Source organism: Gastrolobium bilobum, unplaced genomic scaffold (genome assembly GCF_033153095.1).
Source record: "Gastrolobium bilobum isolate Gb01-03AN ecotype WA unplaced genomic scaffold, APGP_CSIRO_Gbil_v1 utg5903, whole genome shotgun sequence".
Taxonomy (NCBI): domain Eukaryota; kingdom Viridiplantae; phylum Streptophyta; class Magnoliopsida; order Fabales; family Fabaceae; genus Gastrolobium; species Gastrolobium bilobum.
In genome coordinates, this window is record NW_026899498.1 from 168,262 (window position 1) to 185,990 (window position 17,729).

General features: G+C 35.3%; 3 protein-coding genes across 3 annotated transcripts; all 3 read left to right on the forward strand.

Moving 5' to 3' along the window:
• The first annotated feature begins 975 nt into the window (after positions 1–975).
• LOC133290684 (uncharacterized) lies at positions 976–6,923 on the forward strand. Its single transcript, XM_061488813.1, has 4 exons — positions 976–1,953; positions 2,174–3,379; positions 6,417–6,585; positions 6,667–6,923. Exons 1-4 carry the CDS (start codon positions 976–978, stop codon positions 6,921–6,923), a joined length of 2,610 nt encoding a protein of 869 aa, XP_061344797.1.
• Positions 6,924–7,159: 236 nt separating this feature from the next.
• On the forward strand, positions 7,160–7,735 carry LOC133290685 (uncharacterized). Its single transcript, XM_061488814.1, has one exon. The coding sequence runs from the start codon at positions 7,160–7,162 to the stop codon at positions 7,733–7,735; it is 576 nt and encodes a 191-aa protein (XP_061344798.1).
• A 6,277-nt stretch (positions 7,736–14,012) lies between these two features.
• Positions 14,013–15,036, forward strand: LOC133290722 (uncharacterized). Its single transcript, XM_061488859.1, has one exon. The coding sequence runs from the start codon at positions 14,075–14,077 to the stop codon at positions 14,981–14,983; it is 909 nt and encodes a 302-aa protein (XP_061344843.1). The 5' UTR covers positions 14,013–14,074; the 3' UTR covers positions 14,984–15,036.
• Positions 15,037–17,729: the final 2,693 nt, after the last annotated feature.

Below are 17,729 nucleotides of genomic sequence, written 5' to 3' on the forward strand. Positions count from 1 at the left end.
GAGCTTGGGGTGGAAGATCCTTGAGGACCCCTTGTCTTACTGAGATTTCTGGTTTAGAGATCTCACCCCACGTTTGTAGAATGCTTATTTCAGGTTCAGGTAATGCGGGGGTTGAGACCTCTAGTGGTAGGAGGCCAGAGCTTAGTTGATAGACGTTGCATGTTTATGCTGATATGCTGTTATGCTATTATTATTGGATGTGGATCTTGTTTACTGTCTTATGCTTTTAGCTTCAGTTCATTGATTTATATGTTGAAACTTTGTTGGTTATGCTGTTGATTTGGTGAGCATGGGGATTGTCCATGCCACTTAGACTTGATTATGTCTTGTTTTATTTAGAGTTGTATTAATGTATCAGGATATTGTCTGGATTACGTGTTGTAATGTCGTGACTTAGATACTCATTTATATCTATATTTTTAGATATTTCAGTTAGATGTCTTATTGCAATTTATATACAGGAGATATTTTATGAAATTGATTAAGTAATCAACTTGGCTAAGTATAATGACGTCATAATTGAAAAGAAAAAGATTTTCCGCATTTTTAATTAAGCGCAGCTTAATACGATAGTATGATAACATTACCGGGTATACACGGGGTGTTACACTGGTGATGTAAGGATCAAAGGCATCTAATAAAAATTTCCTTGAATTGTTCTGTTTCTGTTCTCTTTCTTATTCTTAGGGTTTTATCCCTAACAATTTGGTGCTTTCATTCTTGAACACCAACATTTTCATGATGCGCGTTCAAGATCTTGCCGAGGAGTTCTCCACTTTCCAGCAACGAGTTGAAGGACGCCTTGCGGATCACCAGATACAAATGACTCGCGTTGAGTCATGACTTGAAGATCACCAAACGCAGATGAATCGAGTTGAGGCTCGGTTGGATGAAAATCAGAACCAGATGACGCTGATGCTTGCGCAATTGCAGTAACTCAATAACAATTTTGTGACGTCAGATCCACGAGTGAATATGAGACCTCGAGAAACTTCTCAACATTCTCTGATTCCTCCACAGTTCTCAGATTCAACGTCGTTGGGTTGCGCACGTTCAGATCTTAATCTCTCCAAGTCCTTCCGTTTAGAAATTCCATTGTTTAATGGCACTGAGCCTAACAATCGGATTTTCAAAACAGAGCTATTTTTTCATCTTCAGCAAATCCAAGAGGAATTCAAGGTTCCATTAGCGGGTTTACGCATGGAAGGCACTGCTGGAGCTTGGTACCAGTGGATGTATCACAGTGGCACAATTTGCTCCTGGGGAGATTTAGTGATAGGCTTGCGTCAAAGGTTTGGAGTTTCTGCCTTTACGAACCTCAAAGGAGTTCTTTCTAAACTCTCTCAGTCAGGTGCTTTACGAGATTATATTAGATATTTTGAAGCTCTATTGAATCAGGTTCCTGGGTTGGATGATGAATTGTATATGAGTTTTTTTGTGTCTGGTCTGACACCAGAACTTAGAAGTGCAGTTCAGCTTCGCACCCCATCCACTCTTCATTTGGCAATGCAAATTGCACTTGCCTATGATGATCACCATTATGAATTTAAAACTTCCTTTTCATCGGGTCAGAGGAGAGGATTTTCAAAACCATTCACACACAGTGAACCTCCACCAGTTCCAACTTCCAATAAACCTGCATTGCCACCTCCAAATGCCAATCAAACTTTGGCATTACCAGCACCCAACATGATGAAGCGTTTATCTCATGAGGAGTTACAGCAGAAGCGTGAGCAAGGCTTGTGTTACTATTGTAATGAGAGGTGGAATGGTAAACACAGATGTAAGAATCGCTTATTACTGTCAATTGGTGAGATTGATGAATCTGATAATGAAGGAGATGAGGAGGATATTGTTTGGAAATCAGACAGGGAGAACCAGACTTTACATGCTATGGGTGATCCTTCTATTGGTCATGCTCTCAGGTTCACGACAGCAATTTCAAAAAAGGAGGTTAGTGTGCTAATTGATTCTGGTAGTACTCAAAATTTTATTCAATTGAAATTAGCTCTTGAATTGAAGTTGTCAATTATTAGAGTTAAAAAACTGCGAGTTTTTTTTGGGCAATGGTGAGTTTCTAATAGCTGACCGTAGGTGTTGTAATGTACCAATTGAGTTACAAGGTATCTTATTCCTTGTAGACTTGTGGTTGCTCGAATTAAGTGAATTGCAGATCATATTTGGTATGCCTTGGTTGGAAAAATTGGGTAGAGTTACTCATGATTACTTGAAGGGCTCAATGGAGTTTATATGGCAAGGTAGAGAAGTGATCCTCACAGGAGTACAAGATGCACAGTTACATACCAGTACAGAACAGGTGAATGTCCTGCATAAGGCTGTGTGTTTTGCAATGTCCCAAAGCACTAATTCTGTTGAGGTGGCCAATCTTGAACTACCTGGAGTTCAAGATCAGATAACAAATGACTTGTGGCAGTTGTTACTTCAATTTCTAGATGTTTTTCAAGTGCCACATGAGTTACCTCCATTCAGAGGTTTAGACCATGCAATCCATCTCATTGACAAGGTTCAGCCAGTAAATGTTAAGCCTTACAGATATGCTTATTGTCAAAAAAACGAGATTGAACAACAAACTACTGCATTACTGACCAATGGCTTTATTCGACATTCTCAAAGTCCTTTCTCATCTCTCGTTTTATTAGTCAAGAAACAGGATGGATCATGGAGAATGTGTATCGATTATAGAGCCCTCAATGCCATTACTATTCGGGATAGGTTTCCTATTCCTACTATAGATGAATTGCTTGATGAGTTGGGAAATGCTTCAGTGTTTACTAAATTGGACTTACGGGCTGGATATCACCAAATACGAGTCCTTCCTGCAGATGTGGAGAAGACTGCATTTTGGACACATGAAGGGCACTACGAATTTCTTGTAATGCCCTTTGGTTTAACAAATTCACCAGCAACTTTTCAAGCTGTCATGAACCAACTCTTCAAACCGTATTTGAGGAAGTTTATAATTGTTTTTTTTTATGACATTTTGGTGTTCAGCAAGTCTATGACTGATCACATTGCTCATTTGCGCATAGCCTTGATGAACTTACAGCAGCACAAATTCTTTGTTAAGGTTTCTAAGTGCAAGTTTAGAGCTTCTTCAATTGATTACTTGGGTCATATTGTGCCCAAGCAAGGAGTACAAGCTGATCCTAAGAAGATAGCTGCCATGGTGAATTGGCCCGAACCTAGATCCTTGAAACAGTTGAGGGGATTTTTGGGCTTAACAGGTTATTATTGCAGATTTGTGCAAGGATATGCATCCTTAGCAGCTCCATTAACTGATCTCGTGAAGGCTAGCAAGGAGTTCCATTGGTCTTGTGCAGCTACTCAGGCTTTCAGTCGACTGAAAGTGGCAATGACTGTAAGAACCCGCACCGTTAATTAAGGAAATTAATCAGTTAATTATGACTTTAATGAGATAATTCCATAATTGACCCTAATAATTATTATAAGGCTCTAATAATTATAATAAGTGAGTAATAATGCTGAAAGTCGTTTTTCTGACGAAAAGTGCAGATACCGGTTCTGCTAGTCGGTATAAATGCGTACCAAAAAAGTATCCCGGAAAATTATAATAAGTACATGATAATTACTAGAATAATATGTAGGACTTGTAAAACGAGTTTCAAGTTAAAATAATGAGAAATTGTGCCAGAAACTGGTACTGGCTATGAAAAGCGCCTACCGGAAAGGTGCTCCGAAAAATATAAGAAAAATATGATAATTCTTGTAAAATTTAGTAGGTTAAGAATCCTGAGTTTGGGATTAAAATGCTAAGCGTAAAAATTAAAGTTAATACTGTGTGTTTATTGCTTAAGTGACTATATATAGAGGGTTGCACACAACCCTAGGCTGATCCTCCAGCCTTGTATGCGTGAGTTGGCTGCTGCCACCTTCCCCTCTCTTGGTCATTTTCGGTTTTACTTAGAAACCTCCAAAGACATCACCTTTCTTCATGATTTCTTCATCTAAACACCTTGGTTGAGTGTGGTTGAGTCTTGGGGTGAATGTTAAGCCTTCTTTTCTGAGTTGAGTGAGCTGCCTTGTGAGGTTAAGGTGCTGAGTCTTCTAAGTTGTGAGGTTGGGGCCTTTGTCTTGTGTGTGGAGGCTCCAAGAAGCTTCCTTTGTGAGGAAAAGGCCAAGCTTTGGTAGCATTTTTCGTGTGCAGTGGAAGTCTGAACCTTGGGAGTGTCAAGTGAGCTCCAAGAGCCTTTTGTTCTGAGTTTGAAGCTTGAGTATGTTGTACCAACCTTTGATTATGAGTTTAATGCTTAAAAATGGAACCTTGATGCATGTAATTAGCTAAGTTGACAACTTTAGAGTGGGTAAGGTTAAACACAGCTAAAAATGCATGTTTAAGCTTCTGTAATCGGTAAAAATGGAACCTTGGAAAGATATCTTCGTGAAATGCAGAAAGTGCATTCTGTCGCGAAATATCTGGATATTGGGTCGATAAATATCCGGATATTGATATCCGGATATGGTATCCGGATATTGATATCCGGATATGGTATCCGGATATTGATATCCGGATATGGTATCCGGATATTGATATCCGGATATGGGGTCTTTGATATCCGAATATGGATATCCGGATATGATATCGGATATCCGGATATGCCCCCGACATATATTCGGATATTCTGGAATTTCAAGGAACAGTAAGGTACTGTTCATACAGAACTGAGCTTTGGGTTTGTGGACCCTATTTTGATGGAGTTGAACTTCTGTAAATACTTAACTAAGTCAGAATCAAGTGATTAAGGGCTTATGGCTTTGTGGGAAGCCTTAAGACGTAAAACGTAAAAGGAAAACGTAGTCTTTATGTTTATGCTACGGAGCTATGAATGTTGATATGCTTGCTGGTTCTAAATCAGATTGTGATCTGCTGTGTTTGGACTTTGAGCTTGTGTGGACTTGACTTGGATTGATTGCTTAAGAGGTAAGCTTTCATGTCCTCGGTTTAGCCATGTTGTGGTTCCACCATGTCCCATGGGGGTATGGTTATATGCATGCTGTGTTACATGCTTTGGATATTTGAAATGCTGTTGAACTTTATGTGTAATGGCTTTTAATATGCATGTGTTGTTCCATCTTGACGGTAAGCCTGAGTATGTGGTGTCATACAAGACGGTGATCCGGGGTGGATGCAAGTAGCGTCTTGCACTATTTGTGGGTATTAGACGTATATAAATCCTGCATTTCTTTGGCCAGTAGAATAGAATTGATACACATGACATGATTATCTGCTGCATTGCACTATTTTAGAACTGATGATGATAAACAGCTTTTGAACTTATATTGCACATGTAAGTGAGCTTGGGGTGGAAGATCCTTGAGGACCCCTTGCCTTACTGAGTTTCTATTTTAGAGATCTCACCCCACGTTTGGGGAATGCTTATTTCAGGTTCAGGTAGTATGGGGACTGATGCCTCTGGCGGCAGGAGGCCATAGCTTAGTTGATGATTATTGCTGTTATATGTTATATGCTGGCATGTCTAGATTGGATGTTGTTTATATTTTCCGCCTTTATCATTATGTTGTTGTTGAGTTGAGACTTATGTTGGGCTTTGTTGCCTTATTTGGGTGAACATGGGAGTTGTCCATGCCACTATGTTGTTAGTAATTTTGAGTTGAGTTGTATAAACTGCTAGTTGAATCGGTCTACGTGTTGTAGTTCCGTGTCTAGAGACATACTTATGTTATTTAATTATTGAGGTATTCCAGTTAGCTGTTTATTGCAATATACATACAGACGATGTTTTGAAAATGGTTAAGTAATCAAGTTGGTAATGATTAATGACATTATAATTGAAAATAAAAAGATATTCCGCAATTTTAATTAAGCGCAGCTTAATACGATAGTATGATAATATTACCGGATATATACGGGGTGTTACAATGACCAACACTCCTGTATTGGTTTTACCCGATTTTCGGTCCCTTTTGTCATTGAAACTGATGCTTCAAACACTGGGGTAGGGGCTGTTCTTTTACAACATGAGAGACATCTTGCATTTTTTAGCAAGAAATTGGGAAGCAGGATGGCCAATGCATCTACGTACGGGAACTCTATGCTATAACAGTGGTAGTTAAACGGTTGCGCCAATATCTCCTTGGAACCTTCTTTACTATAAGAACAGACCACAGGAGTATTAAGGAATTGCTTAATCAAACCATCCAGACTACAGAATAGCAGAAATATCTGTGTAAATTGATGGGGTATGCATTCCGTATTGAATATAAGGCAGGCAACTCCAATATAGTCGCTGATGCATTCTAGGTGTCATAAAGAGGCCTCAGTCAATGCTTTGTTTTCTGAACCAGTATTCGAAGTTTTAGAGCAAATTCGAGAACAGAATGTGAGTGATCCATATCTCATACATTGTCACCAACAGGTGAAGGATGACCCAAATGTAGTGACCTTTTTGACAGTAAGAGAGGGCATTGTGTATCATAAGAACAGATTCCTCCTAAGTCCTAAATCTTCTCTAATTCCTAGTTTAATTCGAGAAGCACATGCATCCCCTGTGGGCGGTCATGCTGGAATAACACGCACCTTTCTGCGTATTTCAGCTAATTTTTTTTGGACCAGTATGAGGGAGGATGTGAAACAATTTATTAAGGGATGCTCCACTTGTCAATAAGTCAAGTATGAGACCACTAAACCAGCAGGCTTACTTCAATCTTTACCCATTCCAGAAGGCATCTTTGAGGATCTGTCTATGGATTTCATAATGGGTTTACCACCTTCTAGTGGGAGTTGCACGATTTTAGTGGTTGTTGATAGGCTATCCAAATTTGCCTATTTTGGAAAGCTTCCCCGTTCTTATACATCAGCAGTGGTGGCTCAATTGTTTTGTGATTTAGTTGTCATAAATCACGGTTTTCCTTGCTCCTATTGACTGATCGTGATCCAATATTTGTCAGCCAGTTTTGGTCCCAATTGTTTAAACAGAGTGGAACCAAATTGCGTACCACTTCCTCTTATCATCCACAATCCGATGGACAGACGAAGGTCACCAATAGATATCTCGAATAGTATCTGAGGGCCTTCTGTCATGAACAACCCTTGCATTGGTCACGATTCATTAGCTGGGCTCAGCTCCATTATAACTCATCAGTTCATTCAGCTATTGGCATGACCCCATATGAAGCTGTATATGGCAAGCCTCCTACACTGATTCCTCATTATCCACGGCGACTGTTGAAGGTAGAAGCTGTAGACTCCATTTTGATTCAACGAAATGAAGTCTTGTCATGTTTGAAAGCTCATTTACAGAGAGCTCGCAATCGAATGAAGGTCCAGGCAGACAAAAATAGTCGAGACCGCACGTTCAATGTGGGGGACTTAGTCTGGCTGTGTTTACAACCTTATAGACAGGTTTTTGTCTTCCATAGAGCAAATCATAAGTTGGCTGCTAGGTTCTTTGGACCTTTTCCAATTGAACAAAAGTTAAGTGATGTTGCCTACAAGCTGGAATTACCACCTGGTAGTCAAATACATCCCACTTTTCATGTTTCATTATTGAAGCCTTTTGTCCATTCAGAAAGTTCTGCAGCAGCAACTATACCTCTTCCATTGGTGGCCATTGAGAATAGGCCATTACAAGAAACGCTCGCAGTGGTAGCCAAGCGCTTGACTCAATCCACTGGAGAGCCCCATTACCAATTTTTGGTCCAATGGACTCATTCCGTGCTTGAAGATTCTACTTAAGAGAATGAAGAAGACCTTAGAAAGTGTTATCCTACCTTGAACCTTGAGGACAAGGTTCTGTACGAAGGAAAAGGCATTTTTACGAAGATGAGCTCCACACGTGTAAAGAGTTATCCCACTAAACTCAATGATTACGTGGCATAGCAGTTGGGCAGTTATGAGGTAGTTGAGTCACTGTAGGAGTTAGTTAATAAACAACAGTGTAATAGTTAGTTAACTGAATGTATAAAAGCTGGTGATGTAAGGATCAAAGGCATCTAATAAAAATTTCCTTGAATTGTTCTGTTTCTGTTCTCTTTCTTATTCTTAGGGTTCTATCCCTAACAGATACGGATAGTGCCTTACCGGATTTTGGTCACCACCACTTCGCTCCGCAACCACCACACCATCTTGCCACCGTGCATGCCACCTCATCACTGTGAAAAAGAATAAATCTTTGGTGCTACTGTTGCACCAAAGATTCAGTGCATCCCACTAATAGGAACATTACATGTCAGTTAAAATTCTCTTTTCTCTGCCAAATTCTTTCTCTCTCCTCTGATGTGTAATGCTTTTCCCACTAAGATTTATTCTTCTGCGTTGTATCTTTTCCCACTACGTCGTCCACGTCACTGTTGTTGCAAGTCGTTCTCTGCCCATGCCGTTTAGTAAGGCTGTGCATGGGTCAGGTTTTTGTGCCGACTCGACCCAACTTGGTTTTTGTAGGTCAGGTATTTTGACCCGACCCGCTTTAATTTGATCCAAGTCAGGTCTGACTTGGTTTGGATTTTTTGAACTAGTTCAGAACCGGGTCGGGTCTGACCTGACTTGGTTTCTGAAGTGGGCCTGACCTATTTTTGACTTGGTTTCGTCACAAAATTTTGTCGAAATTTCTACGTTGCAAACGACAAAAATTTTGTCACAAAAATATTTTTTCGTCGGAATACTTTTTTGTCGAAAAGCGACGAAATTTTTTCTCTAATGAAAATTTTTACAAAAATAAATTTTCTATTGGAATTTAGTTTCCGTCAAAAGTTTTGACGAAAATGATTTCCTCCATCAAATGTTTTAAACAAAAAAAGAATTCAGTCAAAAATTTTGACGAAATGTTTTTCGTTCAAAATTTTGATGGGAATATGGTCTGACGAAACTTTTGACGGAAATTGTTTTGAGGAAAATGTTTCAATTGAAACTTTCGACGAAATTTAGATTCTCTAAAGAATTTTTGACAGAATATTTTTTCCGTCAAAATTTTTTATCGAGATATTTTTTTGTCAAAAAAGTTTACGAAAATTTTTGACAAAAATGTGTTCCGTTGAAAATTTTGATGGAAATATTTTTTATCAAAAAATTTGACGAAAATATTTAGTCAAAAATTTTCGAAGAAAATGTGTTTAGCTTAAAATTTTGAGGAAATTTTTTTTTTTGTCAAAATGTTTAGCGAAAATATTGTCGTCGAAAAAATTTCGCCGAATTTTGAATTATGTAAAGAATTTTGATGAAATCTTTTTCCGTCAAAAAATTTCTATGGAAATGTGTTTCGTTGAAATTTTTGATGAATATGTTTTTTTGTGAAATATTTTGACGAAATTTAGATTCCGCAAAAAAATTTGACAAAAAATTTTTTCCGTCAAATTTTTTTACAGAAATGTTTTTAGTCACAAATTTTGATGAAAATATTTTTCGTCAAAATTTTTTGCGAAAATTTTTGATGGAAATATTTTTCGTAAAAAATTTTGACGTAATTGTTTTATGTTAAAAATTTTCTTTTAATGTATTTGTGATTTTCTTTTTCTTTTTTTCACATAATGGGTATGAGTCAAATTTTGGGTCAATGGGTCATTATTAAAACAAGTCAGGTCTAAAACTGACCCAAATAAAACTTGGTCAGTATTTAAACCAGTTCAAAAAAAATAGATATTTATGGGTCGGGTCAAGGTCAGATCAAGGGCAGGGCAAGTGAACCGGTTTTTTGCACACCCCTACCCTTTAGCCTTACCATTCTTCTTTTAGCCGGTTTGGTAGAAAGATTTTTCGAGGATTCCGAAAAATTGAAGGTGATAATTTTATTTATCTATGTTTGGCATAAGATTTTTAAATTTTCACAAAAATCTAATGTTTTCGAAATTTTATTTTGTGTCTAAATTCTTTTGAAAATTTCATCCAAGAATACCACCCCACGAGGTGGTATTCTAAGATTTCTATGATAAAGAAAATTTTAATATAAACAAATATAGTATTCTGAAATATTTTAGCTTATCAAATAACTTTATTTCTAAAAATCGTAATTTCTAGTTAAATTTTTTTTTTCCTCTACCAAACATCCTCTTTGATTTTCTTTTCTCTTAGCTATTGACCCATGACCCATCAAATCTCTACTGGGCTGCAAAATGTTCTTTTTTATTTTTAATTTTTTTATATGGGCTGCTATTTCTTTAGTTGGGCCTTTAGTAGATAGATAATAGAATCAGTAAAAGTTATAAAAATTAATATGTATCTCTCAAAAAATAAAAAATAAAAAGATTTGTTACTGTATTTTTTTTAATATTATGTTGTGCAAACAATCTTCTTGGACTGTTACCCCAACTGAAACTAGGTAATTATCATCTTTAATATAAAATTGTGTGCATAATTATTTGTGAAATATACTTTATATTAAAAATATTATTTTATATTAAGACAAATCGCAACTTATCAAAATATTAGTGTTTTTGAAATAACGTATTGATGTCCCGTATCGGGAATGTATCGCGTGTCAAAATTGGTGTTTGTAAAGTACCAATTCAACTCAAAAGCTTATGTTGTTAAGTGAAAGCCTCTTTCATAGTTTATATTATACTCCGATACGTCTCCTCACAAGAGACCTCATTGGATTTGAAAGGTGGATGATGATGCATCATGCACCTGTCCTAAGAAATCCCACAAAGAAAATGAGGAGCGGCATCGAACTCGGGATCGAACTCGGGACCTCGGATAATAAAGAACCAATTCAACTCAAAAGTTTAAACGATTAGGTGAAAGCATTTTTAATGATTTATATTATGTTTGATAGATGAGAAGCACTTGATAATGGATATATTCTCCTAACCACTTACCAACCAAACGAATCCCGTTGTTTTTGTTAATTAAAATATTATATTATTACATCTTTGCGTGAACAAGCAAACAATTGGATTCCCTTTCTTACATCTATATATTGTAGGCTTAGTATTGGATAGCCTTAAAACATTAAGGCTATCCAATACTAAAACACTAGGATAGCAATTCAAGAGTAATTGAAGGATGTCATCAAGTCAATTGATCAGGCAACTCCTCGCGCTTGCGGAGGCTCAGGAAGCAGCCAAAGGGTCCAATAACAATGGTACTCTAAACGCATTCAACAACCATGGCAACGGGGACCAAAAGTTCTCTGGTGCAAAGATTAACAGTGGTGCATATTCGGGCGACCGGAACAAGCGTCGCACCACAAACAACTATGGTGAACGCACTATAAACAACAGTGGTACTTTCCATGGTAATGGCAATGGGGCCTTTATCGATGGTGACTTTGACGCCTCAACTAGGAACTACAATCATTAATTAAGTATTTGTATTTTATATTGCTGCGTAATATGATCTACTATATTATGTTATACTGCTAATAATGAAGAGGAGCAGCACCTCTAGTGGTTTGTAATATGAGTAATGATATGAGAGGAGGTAATACCATACCTCTGTTATAATAAATCTCAAGTTTAGTTGTTCTGATAATTAATACGGTTCAAGTTCTTCAAGGTTTCCCCACTACCACGGAGAGGAGATGAAAAATTAGAACATTACAGAAAATAATCATTGAGAATAGGTCTCTTTGAATAAGTTTGCCTTGGCTCCTATGAAGCAGTGTACTTTCTCTTGACTTATATAGCTTACTATTTTTTTTTTATTTTTTTTTTATAACAATAGCTTACTATTTTGGAATACGTAATTGCAAGTTTTTCTATTTTGTGTGTCCAGTACCACGCGGGCACGTCATTATCTCAGAATTTATGGCAAATTCCACTCTTAGGGGTTAGTCTATTGGAGGGTCGACTAGGCTTTATGTTATTGAGAGCATTGTCTCAGAATTTTTCTTGCGTGGAAAATTCTCCCGTTAATTATTTTGCAAGGAGACAATATAAAGGCAAATCAATTACTAAACCACTTTAAGTTAAAGACGTTATCGAATAGATATGATGGAGCCCCTATTGCCCTTGCTAAATATTTCATTACTTAATCTCCTCAAGATCTCTGTTAATTCAGATGTTAATTGACTTAATTAATTTCCTTTGAAACAATTCTAAATAGCTGAAGTTAAATGAGTAAGGGGACAAAATTGAACCAATAAACTAAAAGATTTCAGTTGAGTGGTAGTTCTTGAATTGTATTTTGTGACAAAGTGAGTATATAGTGGAGACAAGTACTTATTATATATGGTTTATGTTTTTAAATTTGTTTTGAAGGAACGACTTCTTCGAAACTCTGTAAAGTAATTGCAATACATGTTAGCATTAGTGTATTAAGACTTATTTTGCAAGCAAGGAATCTAACATTAGGTGGGGAGCTTGAATTCTTATATTTTCAACAAGATGGAAGTGAGCCATTGTGATCACATTACATTTTACATGTGAGGAGTTTGAGTTTCACATGTTATAGTTATATCTGAATATACTCCTACTTGAAATTCTTATAAAACTATTGCACTTCGTTAATAAGAGCAACCAAATATTTAGAATTGAATTTCTTGTTTTAGTCAGAAAGGAAGAGAGTGTGCGTAGCATTTTAGAAACCTCCTTTTATTTTGTGTCACTGTATTTTGGATTAAAGCCTGTTTGATGGGCTTCAAAAAAAGTATTTTTTATGTCTTGTTTTTAGAAGCGTTTTTTATAAAAATTAAAATTTTTTAAAAAAATATTTGACTTTTGACTTTTACTTTTTTTAGAAATTAAAATTTTTAATTTTCAAATAAAGCAGATTTTTGACTTTTTTTATAACTTGTATTTTTTTTAAAAGTAGGCATCCAAACAAAATTTTTTTAAGAAATACTTTTTTTTTATTTTAATAAAAGCAGCTTTTTGAGGGAGAGAAACTCACCCAAACGAAGCGGGAGAAAAGTTTTTGTAGTTTCCTTGTGACATAAATCTTTAATTCATGATTATTATTATTTCTGTGTTGAACCCTAAGATTTAATTCACCCTCTCTTAATTTTACTGGCCGTTACATATTTTATTTTTAAATAATATATAAATAACAAAGTTAGAATATAAAATTAGGATTTAATATTTCTCGGTTCACACCATATAAGTTATCTCATCCCAAAACAACCTCATTTGATAAGAAGAGAATGATATTTTTATAATTGTAATTTATTCTGAAACTATATTAATATTTATAATTATAATTTTTTTCATAACCAAAAAGACGTTGATTTGGGTAACATATAAACTTTGCATAAAACTGGTCAAAGATATTGCAACGCAGCTCCCCTTGTGTTGCTATACAATGACATGGCATGTGCATGCAGCACCAAATATGGATATATATATATGTACTCCCCTTTTCCTTCCTATCAAACGAATCCATGCTATTCAAAGTTGGTTGGCTAAAATATTATAGCTTCCCTGACCAAGCAAAGCACCGGATTCCCTTCGATGCATCTACAAATTTTAGGCTTTGTTACCAGTTATAATATTCGGTTCGCTTTTTCTGTTTATCCGTATTAAGTCTAATATACGAAGTTGTTTTGGGAAGAAAATTATGGTGTTTTTGTAATTTTAATTTATTTCTGATTATTATAGTCTTTATAATTATAATTAGAGAAAAGTATTTTTCCAGCCACCGGAGATAAAGTTATCTCTAATGAGCTCAAAACGACGTCGTTTTGGGTTATAAGATTAAAAAATTATAATGATAAAGACTAATATAACTCTGTAATATATTATAATTATAAAAATATCTTGATTTTATTTCCAAAACGACGTCGTTTTAATCTCATTGGAGATAACTTTATCTCCGATGACTAGAGAAATCATTTACCCTTATAATTATTTAATTTTTTAATCTAAAACAATGTCATTTTGAAGGTGATTGTAGATAATTTATCTGCAATAACGTATTATTAGGTATAAAAATTATGCTAAAACGATAAAGAAATAAATATCTTCCGGATATAATTACGCATATGATATGATGGGAACAAATTGAAGGTCCCAAAGCAAAACCCGTATACACGCGCACTTGAAGACTCATTCCATGACTGGTTATGGCTCTGGTCTAACCTCAATATTTACGAAACTTTCCTTGTATGAAATATAGCCATATACACATCCATTATCCATAAATACAATGGGAAGCAGTTACAGTAGTCACACTAACCTTGGCAGCGATTGTGCTTCTTTTGATGCTGGCGCCACTGGTACCAGAGCACGCTGGGGAGATTCTTTTGAGGTTTCCATGTGCAACGACTTCAAGGAAAATGATCATACAGAATTTTGGGGCGTGACTTACACAGCAGGTCAGAAGAAGCATAATTGTGGTTTTCAACTGAGGGCAACCCGTGACATCAATGGTGTTCAAAGCATATATTTTGGTATAAGAGACTCTGCTGATAATAGTGCTGAGTTTTCTTTGGAGATAACAAGGGTTGGACGTGATGGTCTCAGTGGTGGGATAATAGGTATCCGTTCTTGTGGAGCTCCTAAGTCCTTTACAAGGGCCAAAAATGATTATTCAATAGAGACTACTATTGTTTCATACGGTAATTGTTCGCACAGAGAAGGTCTTTTTGTTCTCGAAAAGAAAAAAAAGGTTAACTCTGACAATGCTTACATGGTTACTTTGGCACATTATTATGTAAACAAAGAGTTAGCTCTTTCTGTTGTGGCCAAAATTCGTCGCAAAAAAGAGAACGGTTTTGATGTTGAAGTTGAGGGTCCTTTCAAACACCCTAGTGCCGATCTTCTTAAGGTTCTTGTTAAAACCTGCCGAACCGGTATATGGTCACCCGCCGCGTGTTCTCACTGTAATGGAGCAAAGGCTAACACCGTTACCAGAACTGGAGAACCCAATTCATCATTGAAGCCTCAATCTCATAACCAGAGTCATGACCATGAAGTAAGTCAAATCGTTAAACATGAAATCTTTTCGAGCAATGTCAGAGAGCAACACAACATGGGCCTTATCAATTCAAGTGGATACACGTCTGGTTCTCTAAATAATTCTATTATCTGTATAAAGTGCAACCTCACGCTGTAAAGCTCCTTAGGATTGCATTTGCAAAGAGCCTGATTACAACAAACACAATTGTTGTGCATCAACCTCTCAATCTAATTTTTAAATTCATAATTGGAAATTATGAGGAAGTATTTTACTTTTCTGTGCTTAGGGTTCAAATAAAAGTTGGGAAACACCCACTTGTTACTAATCAAAGCTTAATGTGGGAATATATTTTTATCCATGTATAATAGAATGGAGGTTTAAATTTAAGATAAGAGCTCCTGTCAAATACACAAATTTCTTTTAATCTCTGCGCTCACGCTTAATAGCTTTATTAGTACCTAATAAATGTGCCAGAATTAATCCGTAAATTATATGGAATATTGGAGATCATGTTAAGCAAGGTCTTCCCCCATTTCTTTTCAGATTCAGATATAGGCAGCTATGAATAAGGCAAACTCAAGATGAAAAAGTTTAAAAGGTCTATATATCTCCTAAACCTAATATAGCATCATTTTTGTATAATTTTTGTAAGTAGAAGCAAGGAACCTAGCCGCAAATATGATTACTTTACATAATAACTCTCCCATTACTGGTTATTAAATAATGGCCTACACTTTACCAATAGCCACACTTTATCCAAAAAAATAACAGATCATATTATCAGTTTATTTTTATAAAAACAAAATTAACAATTAATGATAGCCCACAAAAGAAATTTTTAACAAAATGAGCTTAATATCTTATACATATAAGCTTAATAGTTTATTCTCCAAAAAAAAAAATAAGCTTAATAGTTTTAGTCTTGTAATTTTGTTTTGTTTTGTGTTTTACTATTTTTTAACTTTGGTTTTTTTATTTTTATTTTTTAAATAACTCGGCTGTTTAACTCGGAAATCTATCCCTTTACTGAAATCAGTTTCCAACATGTACAAAATCCTTTGCAAAAATTTAGTGACCGTAACGCTTGCAAAATCTGTCATATACTACTGAACACCTTTAAGAATGGGAGAGCCGTTGCGTGCTGATTTCATGCGGTGTTTAAAAATCCGGCCTAGCCATCGACCCGGCTGAGGTCAGAGGTCACGGGTTTAACCGGGGAGTCCGGGTTACTATGCTGACCCGATTTTATATATTAAAAAAATATAAATAGATATATCCTATATGAAAATATTAAAAAACAAATCACCAATCATCAAAGATTCAAAATATACTTAACATAATTCACCAATTACAACCATAAGTCAATATTATACAACCTAATTAAAGTATCAAGATACCAAAGTACAAAACTCATATTCTAATGGGGTCACTACACTGACCCGGTTCTGCCTCTTTTGAGAAGTTCTCTGACAAAGGAAAATTTAAAGGAAGTAAGAATGAGTTTTTGTTTTCCATCGACAATCGTAAGGATTTCATTTGAAGGGGTAAGATTCTTACCTTTTCTAGAAGATTCACGGTAGTGAGGTGAAGATTGAAAACATTTAGGTAACTAGGAGAGAAGAGAACAATTACATTTAGGTTTTCAAGTATTTTTATTTATTTTTTTAATAAAACAATGTTGTTTCATGAATTTTTTTTTTTTTTTAAATGCAATGACCCCCTTTGACCCTCTGACCTGAGAGTCACTGAAACCAGGCTGGGTTTTGGGGGTCGGAGGGATCATTATGCATATAGGGTCTAACATGTAACTCCAACCTCAAAGGGGAGGGGTTAGGGTTGACCGGGTCAATCCGGAGGATGGGACGGGATTTTAAAACACTAATTTTATGTTGTTTGTGGCTTTAAGAGGAAAGATTCATTTATTCGAGACTTGTAATTCAAAGCTTTCGCTTATCTTCTTGTGTGGTAGCCTTTGCTAGTATTGTTTAAGGGGAAGATGCTGCTGAATGCTGGACCGCACAAAAAATCACTTTCTTATCTGCAAAGTCGAATAAATAATGGATATGTTTGCCTCATGTTGTAGCAGAAAATATATTCTTCCTAGAAATATATTAAAAGTTGAATCAGCTATATTATTATTATTTTTTTAAAAACAGTAGGCTTCACACCTGGGTTCTTTGCAGTATTAGATAACAAATATCTCGTAACACGAGACTTGTATTTTCTATAAATAATTTAATTTGAGTGTCTAAAATAATTTTATAATTTTTTATGTTTATATTTTAATTAATTATGATACTAGATCACATTAAAACTTCTTATAAGCTTATATGCAATTATAATAATTTTATAATTAATCATATCACCTTTTTCAAAGAGGTATTTTGAAAAAAATTAACTTTTCTTTTTCTTTTTATAATCATTGTTATCTCTTATGTCTTAAATTTGAAGATAACATAAATGAGAAATTCGTCTTAGATTAATCAAAATTTTAAGAGCATAAATTTCTATGTAGTTCGGATTTTTTTATTATGTTAAAGTCTAAATAGAGTAGTGTGTGTATATTTTATAAATCAAGAAAGAAAGGCTATTTTAATAGTTTATGTAAACAGGGGTTCGGGGAATTTACTAAATACTAGGAAAAATTTACAATTTATTAGAAAAATATTACTACTCTGCTATGATGAATTAAAAACAAAAATTGCTACATATCTTCCAAGAGTCGCAGATTAGGGACTTTTTTTATTTCTTTTACTATTTAAAAAAAAAATTATGATATTATTTCTTAAAATACATCCAACAACCTAAACTTGTTAGAGAAATATAATCAAAAACCTTTAACATATCGTTATCTAATAACTTAAGTTTTTGGATTAAATTGATTCTTTAGAACTTTCTTATG

Coding starts and splice junctions, on each gene's coding strand:
- LOC133290722 (XM_061488859.1), top strand. CDS start 14,075: ATGGGAAGCAGTTACAGTAGTCACACTAACCTTGGCAGCGATTGTGCT.
- LOC133290685 (XM_061488814.1), top strand. CDS start 7,160: ATGACCCCATATGAAGCTGTATATGGCAAGCCTCCTACACTGATTCCT.
- LOC133290684 (XM_061488813.1), top strand. CDS start 976: ATGAGACCTCGAGAAACTTCTCAACATTCTCTGATTCCTCCACAGTTC. Junction 1,954..2,173: donor CAGCAATTTCAAAAAAGGAG/GTTAGTGTGCTA, acceptor AGTGAATTGCAG/ATCATATTTGGTATGCCTTG. Junction 3,380..6,416: donor GACTGAAAGTGGCAATGACT/GTAAGAACCCGC, acceptor TGTCACCAACAG/GTGAAGGATGACCCAAATGT.